This window comes from Sapajus apella, unplaced genomic scaffold (genome assembly GCF_009761245.1).
Source record: "Sapajus apella isolate SASKATOON/1434 unplaced genomic scaffold, GSC_monkey_1.0 scaffold56, whole genome shotgun sequence".
NCBI lineage: Eukaryota > Metazoa > Chordata > Mammalia > Primates > Cebidae > Sapajus > Sapajus apella.
Window position 1 is genome coordinate 2395025 of NW_022436996.1, and position 22423 is coordinate 2417447.

At 42.6% G+C, this 22423-nt stretch overlaps 1 protein-coding gene across 6 annotated transcripts in view; it reads right to left on the bottom strand.

Annotated features, from left to right (window-relative positions):
* Positions 1-216: 216 nt before the first annotated feature.
* The window catches only part of RNF32 (ring finger protein 32), a 41439-nt gene continuing 19232 nt past the window's right edge, over positions 217-22423 (bottom strand). For 3 of the 6 annotated variants that reach the window (XM_032244897.1, XM_032244895.1, XM_032244896.1), the window contains 5 exons: positions 20278-20310; positions 19601-19725; positions 19295-19403; positions 1822-1989; positions 217-1104 (listed from right to left, as the gene is read on the bottom strand). In XM_032244897.1, the coding sequence (XP_032100788.1) occupies positions 868-1104; positions 1822-1989; positions 19295-19403; positions 19601-19725; positions 20278-20310 (672 nt within the window). In that variant the 3' untranslated portion in view covers positions 217-867. The other 3 variants (XM_032244900.1, XM_032244898.1, XM_032244899.1) reach the window with 3 other exon arrangements.

Here is a 22423-nt window from a genome sequence, read left to right on the forward strand (position 1 = left end):
TTACCTGTGGTTGGAGCGATGTGCGCCACTTCCAAGAATGGCCTGGAAAATCCCCCTCCTCCTCCTCCACCGACCGTGAGAGGATTCACTAGGGGACTCTGGGGCAAAGGAGCCTTCATGTCACAAGACAAAAGGAGCCACGGTCACCATGGCAGACCTTCAGCCTCACCCCGTGGTTGACATGGGGTGGACACCTCAGAAATCACATTTGTCTTCGGCGAGCCACTGAGATTTGGGGTTTTATCTGTTATTCGGCTAGGGGCAACCTAACTGATGAGACTGTAATTGGTTACTGTAAATAACCAAGCTCCCAGTAATTGTAAACCAGTGACAAAAACAACTCTTAGCCAAAAAGCTTCACTGTTTTAAAATGTATGAACTAAAGCAGTCTTTATTGCTCTAAGACATTAAAATTTCTGTTTTTTGATGTTGAATGCCACTGAATATTTTTATATTTTACTACACAAATATAGCAATTATTACAAAACAAATATTAGGAATGGCAAAGGCTTTAAGATACTTAAAATATTAACAGAACTTAAGACACATGTTTAGTTTCCTAGCTTGTCAGACACTAGTTATATCCTAACCTCCATTCTTAAAAGTAAGCAAGCCCATTTTTCGTGCCATCCATTTATTTCAAGTGACTAAACTCATGAATTTGAAATTTACTTTTTAGAGACAAAAGACTAAAATTAGAAGGACTGTCAGCTTTTAAAATATACTTAGATTTCCTACAACTACCAATAGCTTATTTCTCTGGGGAACAGATTACATCGTAGTACTTAAAACAGAACCCATGCAGTTCATCCAAAATTGTGGTAAACTTTTTTCCTCAGAATTCTCTTACTTTCCCTGAATATGAATTCAACATTCAAGAATTTTCTTCTGGTAGCAGGAGCGGCAGAGAGGACAGGCATGGAAAGGAGGCCCATCTCCCACGGAGAACTCCTCTAACGCGAGCAGACAGGCGTGGTGGAACACGTGTGAGCAGGACAGGAGGGCTGTCTCTCGGGAACGCTGGCCTGTGCCCACGCGCTGACTGCTGGCAGGGGACAGAGGGGCCAGGCAGATGGAGCAGTCGCGGGCCTCCCGGCGCAGAGCCTGCAGCACACGGGACAGGAGGCGGCCACGCAGGTTAGTTTAGCTCAAAGTTTAGCAGAAAGTTACTCAAACTGAAATGAGAACCATGTGTCCCAAGACGTGTGTCTTCTAAACATGCAGAAGTTTGATTCCGTGTTAATCACATGAATTTTGTAATACACTCTGTTACTCCTGGGAGCCGTGGAGTGAGATAATAGTAACCCACCTGTGATATGCAATTTTAAAACAAAAATACTTCCTAAAATGCTGAACATTGATAATATATAGTTCCTTTTAATTAAGTAATCGAGGACTGTTTTTCAAAACACTTGACTAATTACTGAACTTTTCCAAATTTCCTAATTTTATAACTTTTAAAGTAAGCTTTCCCCACCTTGGCTTTTGGGTCATCTCAAGGTCGTTTTTGGCTGGAACTTTCCGGAAACCTTTGGGAAGGCGATCTGTTCCCTTTGGTGTTTTCACAGTTCACAAAACAGCATCATCCAACAAGAACTTCCAGAATTTCAAACCGAAGGGACCTTGGCCATCACCCTAAAGCCCATGACGAAGGTCCTGCCACAGGTGCAGGCAGGTGCAGCCAGGGCAGAGGCTACCCCGGGCCTGACACTCTTGGGCTCCCCAAAATGAGTCCTTGCCCTCCCCTGACATGCAGCTCCCCACAGACTCTGGGGCTGCAGCTGAGTCGGCTGGTTGGCCGGGCTGCCAGCCCAAGCCTACCTGTTTGTGGATTTTTTCCCATTCCTCTTCTGTGATCTCATGGCTACATTTTTCTTCCAACTGCTGAAGAACACTTCGATTTACCGCCAAGCAGTGATCGATTTCTGCAAAGAGCTCTTCGATGTTGGTGTTGTATGAGCACAGGATGCGGTGACTGATTTCTGTGAACTGAGGGCAGAGGGAGAGGGGTGAGCTCACATCCAAGCTTGGCGTTCTTGAGCCTGACCATCTGTTTTGCTAACCTTCCTCATCTGTGTCTTTGGATAATACTTTTTAGGGAAATAGACATGTTGTTATTTTACTTCACTATAAATCCAGATCATCTATCTGGACAGATTACTACAAGAACCCCGATCTGATGGAGTTTGGAATGCACTACCCCAAAATGTGGCACCTTGGCATACTGAGTATTTTAAGGAAAAAACATTCCTTCCCGAAGGAATTTGAGAAATGACAGCCGCAGGAGGGACCTCTCTCCCATCCCCAAAGTGGGTCACAGGACTCTCCTTTGAGAGGCGCCCTCATCTCTGAAGACGGAGGCAGCCAGGAGGCGGCTACGTGCACACGCCTTGCTGCGGTTCCCCACCAACCCCCGACCCTCCTCGCCTGCTCCCCATGACTTCCATCTTCATCCAACCTGGAGTAGGAAGCGCTCAGGCCTCACTCCCCTTGTCCCGTCATGCCTACCCACAGCCTCCCCTTCTTCATTCAACCTAGTGTAGAAAGTGCTCGGGCCTCACTGTCTCTTCAGGGCTCTGCTGCCTTAGGAAGGCTTCCGTGTCACACGGGACTTACTAAGTAAATCTGTGTAATTTTCTCTCGTTAAGCTGAAGAATTTAGGAGGGTAGGGGAAAAGCGTGTATTTGTTTCCCTCCCTGGCTGTTTACTTGTTGTGAGCCTCAAACATTAGCAGGAGTACATTTGAAATGAAAAGTTGAGAGAAAAATTCCAATTTTGCAGGATGGGCTCTGTCCAACAGAAACATACTGTGGGCTACATAAGTAATGTAAAAATTTCTGGGAGTTACATGAAGTTTTCTAAAAGGTGAAATTAATATTTTATTTGACCCAACATATCCAAAATATTATCAACGTTTATTAATTGAATACAGTCTTTCGGGTTTTTGGCATTTTTTGCTTTGTTTTATGGGGACGGCATCTCGCTCTGTCATCCAGACTGGAGTGCAGTGATGCCATCAGCGCTCACTCAGCCTCGGCCTCCCGGGCTCAAGCGGTCATACACTCTAAAGGTCTGAGTCATTACAGGGCGGCCACCAGCGTCACCTGAGGCACAGAGAGGTAGCTCCTTCAGGGCCACCCCAGCAGCTCCTTCTTAGGAAATGTGAAGACGGAGGTAAAGTGAGGGAGAATAAGTTGTGTAAAGGCTGTGACTGTGGCGGCTCTGAGCCGCGCTTCCTGCCCGCTTGCCTGTCCTTTCAAGTGCAGAGCTGTGGCTCATCCAGAGATGGCATCTCCCATTCCCCCGTGCCCAGGTGGGGCCACGTGAACCAGTTCTTCCAGATGGACATGGCTCGTGTGTCTTCTGGGTGCCCTCCAGGCGCAGGAGGTGGCCTGGACAGAGGGAGACAGTTCCTGAGCCCCAAGGCTGGCATGTTGCCTGCAAGCCAGGACACCTGAACTGCCATATGAGACCGAAGCTCCGACTTTCAGTCACTAAGTGTCCTGACTTAGCCATTACATCTGCTTCATGGAATTGGGATTGAAGCACAAAGGAGAAGGATGAAATGAACAAGGCCTGGGGAGGGGGCGGATCTCGCACATTTAGATGTGTGATGGAGAAAATGCATTTTGGACGGTACCTGACTGCTCAGGTTTCAAGCATTCTAGTCTACTGGAGATCTGATGTTCACTTTTTCTTTTATTAATGTGGAGCCACCTGGCAGAATGTCGTGTGTATTTAAGTCACCAGGCTTCAGAACGTACCTTCGAGGACACAGAGTTCTCTTCCAATTCTCTCCTTTCTGCAGAAAGATCCTGAGGCAGCGCGGGGTTGAGTGCTGTGGAGACTGAACTGCCTTTGTCCCAGGGATGTTAGAAGAATGAGTATTGGCTTCAAGGATGAGAGGTCGTTTTTCAGTAAAGAACATTCTGTGAACACAGCAGGCGGTCCACAAGGGTTGGGGTTTGAATGAAGTGGGTGGCTGAGGATCTTCCAGGCACCTGTGTTTTGGGATTAGCCGTACTTGGAAGCCTGGTGGAAGCTGCTTTTCTATTTATGAGTCAAATTCTCTTTCACTCTGAATGTAATTATAATTGCCAAGCAGCTGTATCTGAATTTATGGTCTTCAATTGGTAATGTTTCCTAAGGCTTTAATTTTAATTTTCTTTGTTCCTTGGCCTTGCAAATATCTAATAATATCTAAATAAATTATTGAAAGTAGAAGATTTCTCTATATTTCATAAAAGGAAAAATTACTTGGAAACATACAGTTACCTCCAATTGATACTTTATAATTCAGGTTTTCTATAAATTGTTTTTTTTTTTTTTTTTTTTAAGTGTGAGATACTTTCCACATTCTGCCTGAAAAGCAAGCTCTTTTCTTCCTCCAAAATTATACCTTAGGAAAAGGTCACATTCTAGTCCACACCTTATGAAGTGTTTCAAGTTATGAGGTATGTTCTGAGATTAGTTTTGAATATAAAAATACTATTTGGAATGGCCGATCGATTGAATGAAATGATCAATATGATCCAGCTGTTTATTCTCAAATGGGGGCCCAGACCCGCAGCCTCAGCTCCTGGGAATTTGTGAGAAAAGCAGAGCTTCAGGCCTCGCCCCAGGCCTGCGGAAGCCACAGTCCGGGGGGATGCCTGCAATCTGTGTTTTACAAGCCCTCCAGGTGATTCTGAGGCCCAATCAGATTTAAGAACGACAGTCAGAGAAGTTACCCATGACATTTTTTTAAACATGCAAAGTTATTTAACACAGCATTAGTTATCATTCCTGGAGGTATCACCTCCCAGCTCCAAGCAGTGGGTATCACTGTGAGCAAGCTTTCAGAAGCCACTTGAGAGAGGAACAGAATAAGTGTGCAAGCCACATATAAATACATGTGTGTATTTATATGCATTTGTGTTACAGTATCACCTGTGTGTGCATATGATCTGTTACACGTGAGTGTATCTCTCGCTACAAGACACCTGGAAGAGTCCCAACTGTCCTGATGTTCTATGAATGAGTTACTGGTGGCTCAAGATAAACTTCCAAAGACAGCATCATTAGGACTTTTTAAAGTACATTTTCCTTCAAACACTTGAGATAGAAATAGAGCTCATACGCTCTGAACAGCTGTTGGGTGACTCGTAAGTGGCCCTGTTGATGACAGAGACCCTGAGGTCCAATTCTGATGTCACCTACAGGCCACCTCCTGCCTTAGTCATTATGGCATACAAGTCCTATCTCCTTCATCAGAATGTCAGTTCCTGGGGCTGGGAGTGTGTGCTTAACACTGATAATACCGTCCAGTGTTTTATTTTGTTTGTTTTTTTTTTTTTGAGCTAGAGTCTCGCTCTGTCACCCAGGCTGGAGTGCAATGGTGCCATCTCGGCTCACTGCAACCTCTGCCTCCCGGGTTCAAGCGATTCTCCTGCCTCTACCTCCTGAGTAGGATTACAGGTGTGTGCCACCAATGCCTGGCAAATTTTTGTATTTTTAGTAGAGACGGGGTTTTACCATGTTGGTCAGGCTGGTTTCGAACTCCTGACCACATGATCTGCCCACCTCTGCCTCCCAAAGTGCTGGGATTACAGGTGTGAGCCATCGGCCCCGCACCATCCAGTGTTTCTAAAGGGTTTTGCATCTGTCATTATGTCCCACCTTTAAACCCTCTCGAGAGCTCAGTACATGCACTGACCACAGTAGGCACTTACTGAAAAAAACAGACTTGTCAATTTTGCATATATACCAAATAAATCTCAGTGAGGGTGGCCCCTCACACTTACTGCCCCAGTCTTAATGGTAACTGGTAATATAGCAAGAAAGAAAATAACTGCTTAGGATATGTGAATATAAGAAGAATCACAAAGGAATTCCATACTCATATGTTTGATCCTGTAGAGAAAACCTAGCATGGCAGGTGCAAATATTCCTTTGCTCACATTCCACAAGTTTTTATATGTACTTTCGCTATTAATTCTAAGTTTTTTTCTAATTTCCATTTAATTTTGTCTTTGGTTAATGGGTTATTTAGAACTGTTTATTAATTTTCAAACATGGGAAATATTTCTAGTTTTTAAAAAATTGTTTTTCTAGCCTCAGCTGCACTGTGGTCAGGGAACATACTCAACACGATTTAAGTTTCTGAAGGTAGATGGACATGAAGACGCTAACACGAGATACTGGGATGACTGGTGGGGGACACTGGGGCTGAAAAACTAACTTTTGGGTACTGTGCTCATGACCTAGGTGACAGGATCATCTGTACCCCAAACGTCAGTGTCCTGCAATACACCTAGTAGCAAACTTGCACAGGCACCCCGAGTATAAAAGCTGACATTATAAAACATAAATGTTTTAACCTGTGATGAAATGGTCGATTTTTGTAATGATGTATTTGTACTTTGAAAGAATATATGTGCTATAGTTTCTGGGTGTGGTGTTCTACACCCTTATCTCTAATAATGCCTTTGCTTTAAAATCTCTTTTGTAAGGTATCAGTACATCAGCTTTCTTCTGTAAGGAGTTTACTTTTTGTGCATATTATAGTATGTATAATATGTTATGTGTACACTATTCTTACGTGTTCGGGCATCTCTTCTGAGTAACATGTACGTGACTGACTGCAGGAGCACTCGCTCCGCTTTGTTCCGTTACTGTGCACCATCCTGCTCTGTGTCCTCCATCTGCCCTGCCATTGGCTTAATTTCTGCTCTTCTTTCCAATTAAAATTTTCCATTCATCCTCTTTACTACTTCGAGGGTTAACACTGTTAAGGTCTAAATTGGAATTTTTATCCCTTGAACCAACACAAGGATCTTAGCGTACTTCTTAATTTTCCTCTCCTGCTTTATGTTATTTTTGTCATCAGCGCTCTCTTTTTCAACATGTGAGACATCATTATTCTTGTTTGGTGAAGTCAGTGTCTATTAGATTCACTCACATTTTTCCACTGACATCTCAGATTCCCATCCGGGGCCATTTTCCTTCTTCATGCAGTGCAGCCTTTAGAACTTCCTTTACTGAAGGCCTTCTAGAGGCACACTATTTTGTCGGACTGGTTTTCTTTGGCCTCTGTTCTTGAATGTTCTTTTCATTTGGTTCATATAGAAGCCTCGGCTGACATGGAGGATGTCATCCTGCCTTCTGCTGTTCCCACCGGGAAATCTGCATGGTCCCAGGATGGCTCTTCTGCCGTAGTCTATCCTTGCTCCTGGCCCCTTCCGCGATGACTCAGTGCCTCATGTTCTGAGGTTCACTCGACGCTTAAACAAAGGCATATTGGGGTCCTTGGGCTTCGTAAACCTGCGGGTTGTATCTTCTTCAGGTCTGGAAATTCTTAGCCTTCGCTGCTTTAAGTCTTTGTCTCTGTCCCACGTGTTCTCTTTTCCCTTCGAACTCTGACAACATGGAACCCTGTGCCACACCCCTTCCTAGGCAAGTCACTTCCCTGGAACCACTTTCCCAGAGGCTGCGAGATGCAGGGCCCGCTTGCAGACCTGACTCCTCAGTGAGCTGAAGGCAGGGCCGGGTAGAATGTGTGTGTATCAAGAGGCAAAGTGAAAACAGCGGAGCCAGCGTGCTTAGCATCCAGCTCTTCCAGTAAGAATGAAATGAAAGGAGGCTGGAAATACGAACTGTGCACTTTTGGTGATCCCAGGTATGAATTAAATGCTCTTATATTTACACTTAAAACTGATATCCTGGTATAAAGATGCATTGTGAAAATCATTAAAAATTTAAATATGTCTTTACTTAGAATAACATTAAGTAAACAGCAGATAAAAAGCACCACACGCGCACTGGAGAGGCCACAGAAGTACATCTTTCCATGTTCACTACTTCCATGGCACTTTCCCACGCTTGCTTTCTTTTAAACGGGGATCTGTGTTTTCATTTGCATGGCCCTGGGCCGTGACTGCCTGCTTTCCTGTCACCCGGAAGGGTCTCCAAGCCCCGCGTGCTGCAGCCCCAACTGCATGTCTCATCTGGTTATTTTGGGCCTCCCTTCCATGGGCACACCCTGTGGAGGCTCCTAGGGAGCCCCCTGTGCTAGAGGGGCCGAGTCACGGCCCCTTCTCCCTGGGAGTCCCCAGCCCCACCCTCTTCACCCTCTTTGGTCTCATCCCAGGGGCTGATCTCGCACCCCCCAGGGCTCTGAGGGCAGTTTCCACTTTTCACGTGGCCATGGGCCTCCCTCTTGAAAATGGCCTCTCTGCTCAACACCCAGCTCAGGGCCTCACAGGGGTCTGGGTCCTGGAGGGGTCACCTGTGCCCAATAGCTCACATCCTGCCAGCCTGCCCCTCCCACACACCAAGCTGCACTGCCCTCTGCCTGGACAGAGGTTCCAGGGAATGGCACAGACCCTCCATTCAGGTTCAGGGTGCATCTCCTCAAACATCTCCACCTTATTTAAAACATTTCACCCTCCACTTCACTCCCGTTCCTCTCTTTGTATTTTTCTTTTCTTTTTTTGAGACAGAGTTTTACTTCTGCAGCCCAGGCTGGAGTGCAATGGCATGATCTCGGCTCACTGCAACCTCTGCCTCCTGGGTTCAAGTGATTTTCCTGCCTCAGCCTCCCAAGTAGCTGGGATTACAGGCATGCACCACCACACCCAGCTAATTTTGTATTTTTAGTAGTGATGGTGTTTCTCCATGTTGGCCAGGCTGGTCTTGAACTCCCAACCTCAGGTGATCCGCCCACCTTGACCTCCCAAAGTGCTGGGATTACAGGCATGAACGACTGTATCGGCCCTCTCTATCTCTTCCTGGAACTTACTCCTTCTTGAAATTTTTAACAAAATATTTTACTTATTGTCTCTCCCCAGCTCCATGCAGGAAGGGTGCGCCACAGCAGGCAGGAAACACCTGAGCGGCCTCCACATGCACCTGGACAGGCGTGCGGGTTGGGTGCTCACACCTGGGTCCTCGCACCTGCGTCTGCCCAGAGATACTGGTCAGCGCCCCCTTTACAATGAAGTCTTGCAGAGAGCACAACTCCAAGTGTGGGTCCGTGGAGGCAGTTCACATTGACTTTGAATGCAGTTAGGTCTCATTTATATTTTAATATCCGTTCACCCTGCATAACCAAATATCATTTTTACACTTAACAATTCATTACTTTTTTCTTCCTTGAGAGAAATTATAGCATGTCTTCAATGAGAAAAACAATTCCCTTTATATGTAATGGTGTGTAAAGACTATTAACATGCATTTTATCAATCTAAAGTAAATAATTTTAACTTAAATTTACCACTTACAGAATCCGCATGGTGAATGACAACAATTTCTAAAGGGGCTGGGGTGAAAAGAGTTGGGAAATTGCTGAGCTGCCTTAGAACAGGCACTGTGCTAGCCCAAAGGTCTGGATGACAAACACTGGTGCCTTTAACAAAGAGCTCCCGATAGAGCAGGAAAAACCCCACCGAGGAAGGAATGCGGGCTGCTGTGGCACAGGACGCAGGGAGACGCAGGGTGAGGAGGGAGGGTGGATCGCCAGGCTTCTTGGGAAATCAACTAGGAGAGGCTCTGGGCAGATGCAGCCAGTGGGGTGGGGTGGGGACACAGAGGCAGAGGACGCAGGGTGGGAAGACTGGCAGGTGCAAGTCCCTGGAGCCCGGCTCCACCCGCAGCCTCTCACAGCCTCTGTCCTGTGTGAATCTTATGGTCAGGCCAAACTTGTTGACTCATTTCAGTGAATCACTGTTAAATTTTTCTGTTTCCTTGACTGCACATGAATGACTAGTGGGATACATGTGTCCCGTGTACCTGGGCTGGAGGTGACCTCTCTCTTCTGAACTCTCACAGGGCACTGCTGCCCCTTTCATTCCACACGTCAGCTGCCCAATGTTAGCTTTTTCCTGTGTGCATTGCTTATCTCCTTGAATGAGTACCTTCGATTCAGGGAAGCACCAATTCATCTTGGTAAGGCCTTTAGCATTCAAGAAATTTTGACTTTAGGTTTGCAATCGATTAGAAATGAGGCCAAATATATGTCTCAAATGTACATTTTCCAAAGGAGTGCAGCAGAAATCCTTTTTTGGGGGGACTGAGAAAGAACACTGCCTACTTAAAATCATTTTGAAGTAACTTCCAGTGTCAAAATTCAATAAAGCATCAACCTTTAGCTTGTAATCATAACATTGACAGGAGCCTATTAATAAATATAGTGAAAGTCCTTCCACAGACATTTATGACAAATTTTAAAAAGTGAACTGGGATGAATATTCTTACAGCTTTGAGTATTCAAAAGTTAGCAAGACTGGTCCTTTTAAAAGTCAAATCAATGTTTATTTACTGACTAATAATTGTAGTTAATTCAAAGTAATATCCTGCAGGTAGCTACTGTTAAATATTTTTCACTGTCGATTAGTCTGTGTGCAGTGTTCTTTAACCCTTTCTTCACGCCCTCACTTTTTATATGGTCAGATGACCTCCGTAACTGAAAGGGCAAGAACTGTCAAAAAAAGAAATGACAACTGACTTCTCGTTTTTAAACTAATGGTTAATATTATGAATTCTACAGAAACAGAGAAAATACTTAAACATTTTCAATTTTACGAAGAAGCAACGTCTTAATGTATTTTTCCTTTTAAGCCTCATATTTCAAATACTTGATAAGTAACTAAGATTTAGAGTTACTGATATGTAAAACAATTACTGGTCATTTACAAGTAACGAGCCAGCTAAACATTTTTAAAAATACACTAACAAAAGCCCAGGTGAACTCTGTCTACCCAGGAGGGCTTTCTAAGTGATCCATCTTGATGTCAGCAAATTGCTTACTAATGTGTTGACTTATGGCCGCCCTCAAAAGCAAAATGAAAAGCCTGGAATTTACAGCATATCAATGAATCAGTTGATAAGCTTTTACTGGTTTAATATCCTTCCAGTCCTGCTGCTTGGAGCCACTTCAAGTTAGCAACAGAATGTTTGCCATCTCTATGTGATAAAGGAAGTCAAACGACTAAGCAAACTTTAAGACCATTATGCTGTTTGGTGAGATGGAAATGAAAAAAGTCCGAGAAATCTCATGCTGGAGGGTGTGGGAGCCGGCAGCCCCTCAAGCCGCTGCCTCTGACAAATCACTCACCCCACTTTCTAAACAATGTCCAGGACTTTTAGCTGGGGTGGAGATACTATAATGCACTTGAGCAGTTTTAATTGCAGCAATAAAAGACCCTAGCTCAATCATATGACATGTGCTAGCAGAATTTCCAGATAAGGATCAAAGGCAGGCCGGCCCAGCCGCTGCGTTCTGGGCAACACTGTGGACTTTCTGTACACACTGGTGCTAGGTATCGGCAGGGCAGCTTGCGTGACCTTTTCAGGCCCCTTTCATCTGCGTTCCTCAAAACCTGAGTGAAGAAGTGTAAGAGGACTACTGTATCATCCCCAGACAACTCAAACACCCTCTCTGACAAAGGCATTTCTGACTGAATTTTTATTCTCTGACACTTACCTATGGGTACAAAACTGAGCATTTGACCCTTTCAGTTCTTACCACGAGACTTCAATATAGCCTAAAGGAGCTACACTGCAGCACGACACCACTGCTGTGGTTCGGTTTTGTTAGGAATGTGTCAGTGACATCTTAGAGCAACACAGCCTTGTGAAGAGAAACCCGCAGTGTGTGTAAGCACTCCTCTTCACGGAAAGCGGGCCTGTGTTTCACTCATCAACACCCAAAAGGTGCATGAAAACTAAAGAAAAGACGTTGCTAACTCTCCTGTATTAGAGAAGTAAAGACGTGGGACTGAAGTTCTACAAGCAAAATGGTTAATTTAGAAAAACAGAATGGCTTGGGTTATCTAATCTTGAGCATTAAAAACATATCCCTCTTGGTGGGATCCTAAAACACAGAAAAGATACAAATACTTCCTGATCAGTTATGTCTAAAAATATCAGACGATTCTCCCTCCTTGCCTTCTTTTCTATTGATTAGAACACACACCCTAAAGCCAACTTATCTTTTCTCGAAACCAATGGTTTCCAAGTGTGGCAAACAAGTCTTCACCTATCTGCCAGCCAAGAAAGAAAGAATAAATTCAATGGAGTGAAGTATTTATAAGGCCAAATGTCTGCAGTGTGAAAGGAATCTCCTTTAATGTGTGGTCAGGTTCTTTTTCCTTTTCTGGTGTTAAAATGGTATTTCTTTTATGAAATGATTCTCGTGGTACATGGTGTTTTGTTTTATCCTCTTAGTAAGACAAAAAGTTTTAAAAGTTGGCAATGACTTTGTTGAAGCCACAAATGTCTCTTATAGTTCAGCAGCCTCTAGAAGTCTGCAACGCCCTGGAATTCGGAATTGAGGTGGGCTGGTGGGTGGGAGTGGAGAATCAGTTACTCACCGGCAGTCAGGGGGGCCGAGGCTGATGCACCCTTCATTGTGGAGTGCATCACGTGACTTATTTCGCTTTGTAATTTGGGATTTCATTTTCTTTAGATTAAAAATAAAATGCATTTGCAGTATTTTCACATTCAGTAATAGTGAGAATGGAGATGCCGCTTAGAAATGCGGCTGGTGTTTTCACGTTGTTCCCGCTTCAAAACTCTTGTCCCCAGATCATTAAGAGTTTGCCACAGCCGACCATGTGAACTGCCACACATTTTGCTTTGTAAAATTTCCAATTTCTAAAATTCAAACATCAGAATTCCATACACATTTAAGTATGGGGTGGGTGATGAGGTGAATGCAAGTGAACACACACGTGGGTGGCTTCCCAGACTACATAGAAAAACCTGGCATTTCTGGAATTTCACTAACTACATTACAAAGCTAGTCTCTCAAGAGGGGCCTTGATAAAGTCACTGTTCATTCTGGCTTTGGAATTTATTTTTAATGGACGTATTAGTAGGAAACCTATAGACACTGAGGAATCTGAAGCTGGTCTTTATTTAGTACACATTTTTAGTTCTGAAGAACTTCTGGAAACATAAAGGACAGATGTAATGAGAAAATGAAGACTGAGCTGAGAACCTGAAACCAGCAGTTATATTTTTATTTTAAATATCATAATCTGTGATTTCTGGAAGCTTAAGAAGCCTCATTTTACTTATGTTAAAATTTTTATAGGTACTTTTACGAAAGCAGTTCAATTTTTTTTTTCTGAAACATGTTTGTTTCTTGGTGAAAATAATAAAATTCTGTTTCTATTGTTGGAAAAAAATGACCTTTTCACGTTACTCTCAGATTAAACCAGACAAACGATAAAAGTATACTATTATACTAGATAAAAGTTAAGAGTCTTTTCTAAAAGCATCTCTGAGGAGGACGATGACTTTCTTTACTAAGATGGGGTTCGGGGTCGTACTGTTTGTCTCACATTTATTATTAACTGTTCCAGTTTTGAGCTGTAAAATATTTATTCTACTCATACGACTACATCTTTAAAAAAGAACAATAAAATGGATGCATCCCCTACACATTAATATATAATGTATAATACATATGAGCAAATACTCCATTTGTACTAAACATTTAAATAAAGATCATTTTGCCTTGTCAGCCAGGACAAATGACCACCTAGTGTGACCAGGACCAGTGACCACCTAGTGTGTTCTTGCAATGTTTTTCTACAGCCCACCCTTCATTTCAGAACGTTGTAAAAGCCAGTGTGGCGGTTGCACAAACCACCGTGAGCAGCAGAGCTGAATCTGAGATCCGGGCGCCTCTCTAGCTCTCTGAAGCGCACACGTTCCGGTAGGATTGTGGTGTTTGTCTGTTCCCTTATTATCTCCCCTGACTGACAAAGTGCAGGCAGAGAGCAGGCACCCGGGAAGCTATCTGACTCTAATAATTCATGTATCCATTAAAATGGATTTAAGAATGTAATCCGTGTGGAATGTTTTTGGCAGTAAGGTATAAAGCAATGTTCTTTAATCACCCTCCACATGAATAGATTCAATTTCCGAATTGATTTTTCTCAAATATGTTGTCTACTGGTCTGAAACATCTTCTTTTCTTTCTTTCTTTCTTTTCTTTTTGTTGAGATGGAGTTTTGCTCTTGTTGCCTGGGCTGGAGTGCAATGGCGCGATCTTGGCTCACTGCAACCTCCACCTCCTGGGTTGAAGCAATTCTCCTGCCTCATCCTCCCGAGTAGCTGGGATTACAGGTGCACACCACCACGCCCAGCTAATTTTTTGTACTTTTAGTAGAGACAGGGTTTCCCTATGTTGGTTAGGCTGGTCTTGAACTCCTGACCTCAGGTGATCTGCCCACCTCAGCCTCCCAAACTGCTGGGACTACAGGCGTAAGCCACTGTGCCCGGCCTGAAATATCTTCTTTAGTACACTGAAATTTCCTGTATGCTGAGATGTACGGCTTTCTACTGCTTCATCGTTTGTCTGTGATTCCCCAACAGTCTTAGCTGACAAATGTACATATTTTGATCTCTAACAAGACTGTTCTAGCTCATCAATCTTTCTTTTCAAAAAATGATTAGCTCTTCATACTTCTTTAGATCAACTTTAGAGTTCACCTGCCAAATCCCAAATGCATGGCCCATCCTCCTCCTTTGGGAGTTAGAAACAACATTAAATTTATAGAAGGTAAGTGGACATTTTTACTCAGATCTAATGTAAAATGTCTACCATTTTATTCAAGCCTTTTCCATCAGAAAAAAATTTTTCCTATCAGTGTCTGCTACATTCCTTGTTTGGCTTATTTTAACATAAATATAAATGTAAAATTTAATATAAATATATGAATTTATATAATATACATAATATATATTTATATACATATACATGCACGCATATGTATTTTATTTTCATGTCTTATTGGCAAGGATTGGCTCAAGTGTGACAGTAAGTAACCTAGTTTTTGTTACAGTTTTACTCTCTAAAACAATATGTTTTTAGTATTTGACACATGGTTTTTATGGGACAAGGAAATTTCATTCTAGTTCTAATTTGCTGTCATTATTAAGAATGGCTGTTAAATTTTATTTAATATATTTTCAGTAAAAATTGAGAGGCTCATATAATTTTTTTTCAGTCATTTCATACTTTAAGTTTCTTTCCATGTTTGCTATTTTTACAGGAAGTAATTTCAATTATATTTTCAGTTCTAATGGCATAAAGTTGTATGCAACAATTTTGTAATTTTAAAATGATTTCTATTTTTATGGGTGCACCTTCCTTTCTGTGTATCTAAAGAAAACCAATGTCCCAGCTCAGCAGTCAGGCAGAGGCAGAGCGGAAGCACGCGCCACAGACTGAGACTGTGCGCTGCACACATGGAACTGACTTTACTCAGTCCACTGATGCAAATGCTCAGCTCATCTGCAAACGCCTCACAGACACACCAGCAATAATGTTTAACCAGACAGCCTGAGCATCTCTTAGCCCAGTCAAGCTGATACATAAATTAACCATCACATAGCTGGCTAATGTGAAATTCAATAACCTAGTTCAATACTCTCTCAGATTCCATTAAACATGCAGGGCATTCTAAAATTCTGGATTAACATTTCTGAGAGCATTCCTACTGCTCAGAGAATGAGGTTATTAAGGGGGAAAGGCAGAAAGAAAGCATCAAATTGTGAAGTCAGGTGGTAAATGACTAAGCAGTGCTCTTTATCATAAAGGACAGCCTTTGAGGTCTACTCATATAGGCATAAAAGCATATAGGGCATGTACCCAGATAGGCAACTATTACCTACTGCTGATACACTAAGTTCAATATAGACAGCTGCTACCTACTGCTAATACACCACCTTAGGGTACGTTCAGTCTTCATTTATTTAACATGAGATTTGATTTTACAGATTCCAAGTGTTTATGGTCAAATGGGATAAGTAAGCAAGAGTGAGCAAGGTATGACGGAATTGTAGAGGAGATTTAGGAGACTAGCAGAGAGCTGGGAATGCCTGGGTTTCAGAATTGAACAATTAGAAGTTAAGGCAATTGTAGGATGCCTACTCATGTAACAAATTATGAGTATAGCCTCACTATGATCTGAGAGTGTGTGTGTGTCTGTGTGTATACATCTTCCGTCCCTCCCCACCCCCACACATGAAACTTGAACGAGGTAAGATTATAGTTCCACAGATAACACAGTCACTTGTATTATATTTAAGGTGGCATTTATGGATATTTGCAGACATGCTGCCATCTACCACCCATCAGTGACTCATAACATTCATGTAGCAGGCCCAGCACTTGGAAAATGAAATGGAATAAAAATCAGTGTGGTGCCTGCGGTGAAAGTAGATTTTGCTTTGAGAAGGTTTTGTTTCTGTTAAATATATACAAGTGGTGGGTCATTGCTGTAGGCTAAAAATAAAATCCTAAGGCCCCAGCAACAAGATGAGTCCCCTCTTGGCCAAAGGGGCCCTAGGAAAACCTTAGCAATGGAATTCCCCGCCACGATGAGAAGACGGAGGGGACCCCCCTCATTATGCCTGCTCCTTGCTGGAGCTTCAGCCCAAGTGACCAGCATTCGTGTTAAAAGAGGTGATAAGGCCTGACTACACAGACTGTGGACATAAGAAACCAACGTATAAACAAGGCTAAGTCCATGCCTGGCAAGGGACAGTCACGCCGCAGGCCATCAGTCTTGCTACACAGCACGCTCAACTTAGACGTTCCCTTCTGCTGACTCCAGTATTTAGAGCTCTATTCCTTTAACCAACTGCAAATCTCTGAATCCACCTATAATCTGTAAGCTCCCACTTTAATATATCACGCTTTTCAGACCAAACCAACGTATAACTTCCATGTACTGATTTCCGTCTTTGCCAGTAACTCCCACCTCCCTAAAATGTATAAAAGCAAACTGTAATCCGACTGCCCAGGGCGCACCTTCCCAGGACTCCATGAGAGGGGTTTCCTGGCCTGCAGTCACTCATATCAGCTCAGAATAAACTTCTTTAAAATACCTTGCAGAGTTTGGTTTTTCTGTTAACACTGTATAGAAGATATTTCTTATTGTGGCTGAGGAAAAGTTGGAAAGCCACTGTGGCTCTTGCCTATAATCCCAGCTAACTGGGAGGCTGAGGTGGGAGGTTCACTTGAGCCCAGGAATTTGAGACCAGCCTGGGCAATATAATGAAACCCTGTCTCTAAATTAAAGTTAAAAATAATGTGTACAGTTTGCTCTCAACATATACCTCCCCTACCACCCCTGTAAAAAATAAAACATCAGTTTTGCTTATCAGTTTCTTCATAGATATTCAGCTTAAGTGAATTTGCTATTGAAATCTGAGATTATCTACAAAAGCCCCAAAGGAAAAATTACATTTGTAATATATAAGCTAGAATATCATTCATACTTCTGTTCTTCTTGATCTCTTGAATGGCATTGTTTAAACATACAATAGAGGTTTAGAGAAGACCAAAGAAATTGGAAGAAAGCTTAAACTAGGCTTTGAAAAGCTGGCACATTTGAAGCAAGGCAGGGGGAACCAGTAGGAATGGGCAGGACGTGCAGGCGGAGTGTGAGAATGCTCAGAGCAGATGCAGGGGTCAGAGGAGGGTGTGCAGAGTGAAGAGGGCTCAGGATGAGGGGGCAGCAGACAAGATGAACCAGGGATTAAAACAGGACTTGTGGGGAGGTGGGATGGCCCCAGAGCTGCGGACCGGATGTCGGGTGGGACAGAGCTACAGATCTGCCTGGTCTGCAGAACAGACTGAATTAGAAACGGGAGCCCGCTTGATCAGGTCGCCCTGCCCTGATTGCTCCTGGTCACTTGCTTTTTCTTATTTTTCTTTTCCTTTTTCCATGTAGCTGAAGGCTGTGGTGTCTGAACACCTGAGCACTGAGCCTGAAACGTGCCCTTCACTGGCTACTTTACAGATAACACAGGCACATGGTAACAGTCACTTTGCTTGTTTCCAGCAACCTGGGCCAGTTCTCAGTGGGCTGAGACTACCTACACTCTCAGTGGGCCTCTAGCTTCAAAAGTTATTATAAGATGATGTATGCACACGAAAAGTATTTATATGCATAAGGTAAAAAATGACTATCAAATCTGTAATCAAAATTTTGTGAGAGGTAACAACAAACTTCTGATCAAAGAAACAACATACTATAACATTAGAAATTACTAAGAGTCACTCGGAGAATAAGACTGACTGTCAGCGACTGAAGATAAAAAACTGGGACGAATGTAAGGCAGGATGAAGCAATTGCGCACCGTGGTCCTTTACCAAACTGAGAATCGACGCCCGAGATGAGCGAACTCTGAAGACACGGCTCTCCGGAAGAACAAACTGGCCAAACACGCAGTAACTCACCTCCATGCTCTAGGAAATGAGTTAACACTGATAAGAAATATATGGGCCGGGTGCGGTGGCTCAAGCCTGTAATCCCAGCACTTTGGGAGGCCGAGGCAAGTGGATCACGAGGTCAAGAGATCGAGACCATCCTGGTCAACATGGTGAAACCCTGTCTCTACTAAAAATACAAAACATTAGCTGGGCATGGTGGCGCGTGCCTGTAATCCCAGCTACTCAGGAGGCTGAGGCAGGAGAATTGCCTGAACCCAGGAAGCGGAGGTTGCGGTGAGCCGAGATCGCGCCATTGCACTCCAGCCTGGGTAACATGAGTGAAACTCCGTCTCAAAAAAAAAAAAGAAATACAAAATTTCCAGCACTCACTGTGTGCTAGGCTGTTATAAATGCCATGGCTCTTCTCAGGCCAACACTGCCAGGAAGAAGTGATGGCTCTCCGATGGCAGCCTTGGAGCCGCCGCTGTTCGCCTGAAGCTGCAGGCTGATGGATAGAACTGTCCATTTTGTATGGGGACAAGGAGTGGGAACTGTTAAAGAAGCCCCACAAAAATAAAAATAGAACATAAATAGTGGTGAAGAGGAAGGGCAGACATGGAGTTAGCACTAAAGCTCATTTTGATGACCCCACAGGTACTCAACACAGTGGCAGCATGTGGGGGCTTTATTTTTATAGGTGGCTTCCATTTTCATTACTGTGAGATGTACAGCAGATGTCTTCATTTATGTATGTCCCAGGAGACTGGAAAAATTAAGCTGGTTTCAGTCTTGTGTCCGAAGAGATAAGTTTATTTAAACAATTGGCACAAAATGGCCAAATGGAAGTTGCTTAGATTTACCCTAATGATTTTTCTTTATGAAAAGAAAATCTAAAAGTATTTTACTGTCTAGGTTGGAAAGCAGATTTAAGTTAACAGGATTTAAGCAGCATCTCAACCATTTTTAAAAAGGCCTCAAAGTGAAGTGAGTCTCCAAGTTTTACCGCCTCTGTTAGCACTCCTGACCCTAAGTGAATCACCCGCAGAGACCGCAACTGGAGAAGTAATGATCTCTACCTACCTTTTTTTCAAAGAATTTTTTTCTTAACTTGGCATCTGTGGGAGGTACTGTTTTCCTCAGGTTTTGGTACCACTTTCTAACAACGTATCCTCTCCAACAGGCTTGGATTCTAAAACACAGATATTTGAAAATGACATTTATGATGACCCTATGTCTACCAACACTTCATAGTTGTTATAAGCCTGTGCAGTACAAGGCCCCAGGGAAATTATGGCGGCCGAGATAAAATGCCACTACTAAAAACAATTACTCGTCATAGCTTGATCTCTGTGTCTGCTTAGTGCCACGTGGGCCTGGCATCCTCACCTGGTGGCACACTTTATCCTGAACAGGCGGGCCCCATCATGTATCACTCGGGTTTCATACTGGTTCTTTCTACAGAGAGGACAGGTTTTCTTATTTGTGAACTTTTCAAAAGCCTGAAGACATGCCTGAGGAAAAACATTTCACTCAAAATTTTGTAAGTAATTACTTATAAACAATATTTTTACTTCCAACGTTAGTGTTCTAATTATAGTGTTCTTTTCTCTCTTAACTATGAGACTTACTCAAATTTACGTTATAAAGTGAGGAAATTTCATCAGACGTTACTACCTTCCTCATGAAACCTGTTCCAAAAATGATTTTTTTTACAAGAATATACATGCAGAGACATCAAAAACTTCTAAAATGAACTAGCACAAAGGTGACTCGCGCATGCGTATGAGACCACATGCAGATCGATCATGTGAATTCAGCTGTCACTTTGATGTGCATCACTGACAACAATCTGTTAAGTAAACATTTGTGGTTCTTTTGTCACAAAACTCATGATTTTCAGAACAGGATGAGCTGTACTGTAGCCTACAGTCATGTTTCTTTAGCCATAAATGGTGGTGATGAATAAAGTAAATGGCTCTTCCTAGGAGCCTTTAACGAGTCTGGCTTCTCTGCACTGCCAGAGCGTCATGTGGTGCACGAGCAGGCGTGAGGGGCTGACTTACTCTGTGGAACACATGGGAACATGAAAGCAGCACCTGTTCATGAGGAAACAAAAAGACGTTTGAAGTTTAACAAAAGAGAAGCAGCATGAATGCAACAGTTAAAGAAAAATTCTGAATGCTTCAAAGGTAAGCTGTATTATTTCTTTAAAAATTAAAAAAGCAAATAATTCTGACATTATTGTTTAGCACCAAAAAAGTATGTACTCTAAATAAAATTAACAATCCGAAATATCAAATAAACACATGAAGTTTGATATTAAACTATTAAAATGAGTGTATACTTAAGAGCAAAGCAATGACAAAATGAATGATTTCCCCAGGTGCTTTGAGTGACTGCAAACTAGAGGGGTAAGGAGCGGGGCCAGTCCTGTGGGGCCAGGGAGGAGACCAGGGAAACGCTAAGTAAATACAATTTAGGTCTTTGTTCAGCTCAGTTATGCCCCTCAATTTTTTTTTAAACTACAGCTCTACTTAGACATAATTCTGACAGTCCTAAATTTAAATAGCATCAAGTCATGGAGACATAGGAGTCATTTTTTCTTTTTCAAATACAGAGAAAGTATGCTCTCAAGAAAACGTCACCTTTCTCTGACCCAGATTCCCCAACAGTGACATTCTGGGCTGTGACAAAAGACCGAAGCTTAGACCAACTGAAGAAGGCAGTGCGTACTTAGTGGGAGGGATGGAGCCACCAGCCAGGCTCTGCTTCCCCTGGGGAGGGACCACTGTCAGCAATGGGAAGGAAAGGCGGGGAACCTTGTGAGATTAAGCAAAGCAGTGGGGGCAGGCAAAGGGTTTTCCCTTTTTGTCGAGAATCTGACTTGGGTGACAGTCTGTGACACTCCTGGGTGAGGTTTCAATCTCAGATGGTCCAGGATGCCTGCTGTGGGGACAACTTAATAGTTTTTAAAGTGAATCCCACCTGCCTTCACTAAATTTATGCTTTGTTTCTTAAATGGAAGAAACAGAAATAAGTAGAACTCAGAAAGTTCTAAAACCTTTTCTTGAAACATTGCCAAGAGTTAAGTCTGAACTGAATAAACTCAGTAATATGGGTCCTTTTTTATTACCACCATTTAATACCAATCTTTTCTGTACTTAATTCATTCTTTACAGAATAATTTTCAGTGTCTTATCAACATATGTTCTATCTATATTGAGTAACATTATCCTTCAGTATATTGTTATATTTTTAAAATGTCCACAAATATTTGTTACTGGCAGACATTCTCTGATGTAACAGAAATCAATGACTAAGTAAATTGTTTTTATTTCCTCATCTGTTAAATAGGCAGAATGCTTACTATATGAAATTAATTGAAGGTCTTCTGAAATCATTAAATATTGGGAAAATGCCAACTATTGTTTATAACTAAGGAAAAATCTGAACACAGAAATGATCATTAGAAATGCAAAATATACAGGATAGATCTTATATCAAAACCAAATAAAAATAATAGAATTTAGTGGTAAATTTCTAAAAAACAGAAAGAAATGTTGGGCAGGGTCACCCTGATCCCTGTAAGATGCGAACTTTCAGTTTTCATTCTTCATGCAGACACTCCAGGCTCAGTATTTTAGTGTAAGAAAGAGGTTGCTTAGCCAGAAAGACGCCCTCTGGCCTTCTTCACTGTTTTGCTAAAGTACTAAATTATCCTAGGCAATCTGTGGATTCAGGGCTAAAATCTGTCCAAAATACCCAACTTTTATGTATGTAATATTAGGTCCTGACAGAGAACTAGAATATAGTCAGTATATCTAAAGTAACTTATGAATTCTAATTAGTAAATACAAGTGTACTGTTGTGAGCTTTCTCGCTGATGAAATTTACGCAAACTCAAGGAAGTTTCAGAGTTCACTTGCCTGGGTAGTAATAAGACTGGGTTCCTAGGCTACGAACTCCAAGGCTAATTTTAACTGTATTTGCTGTGTTTTCTCAGCAAATCTCTGAGGGCCTGCTCTGCAGGAAGCATAATGCCACACCCCGTGGGAAATTGGTACAGGGCAACCATGAATGTGCACGTGCACACACACCCCCCCACACACACTGCTGTTAAATCTAAGTGTCCGCAACTTCAGGAGACAACGGTTTAGTTAGGCAGACAGAGTATGTACAGGAAAAACCCTATATGCATTCTCTCTCTGT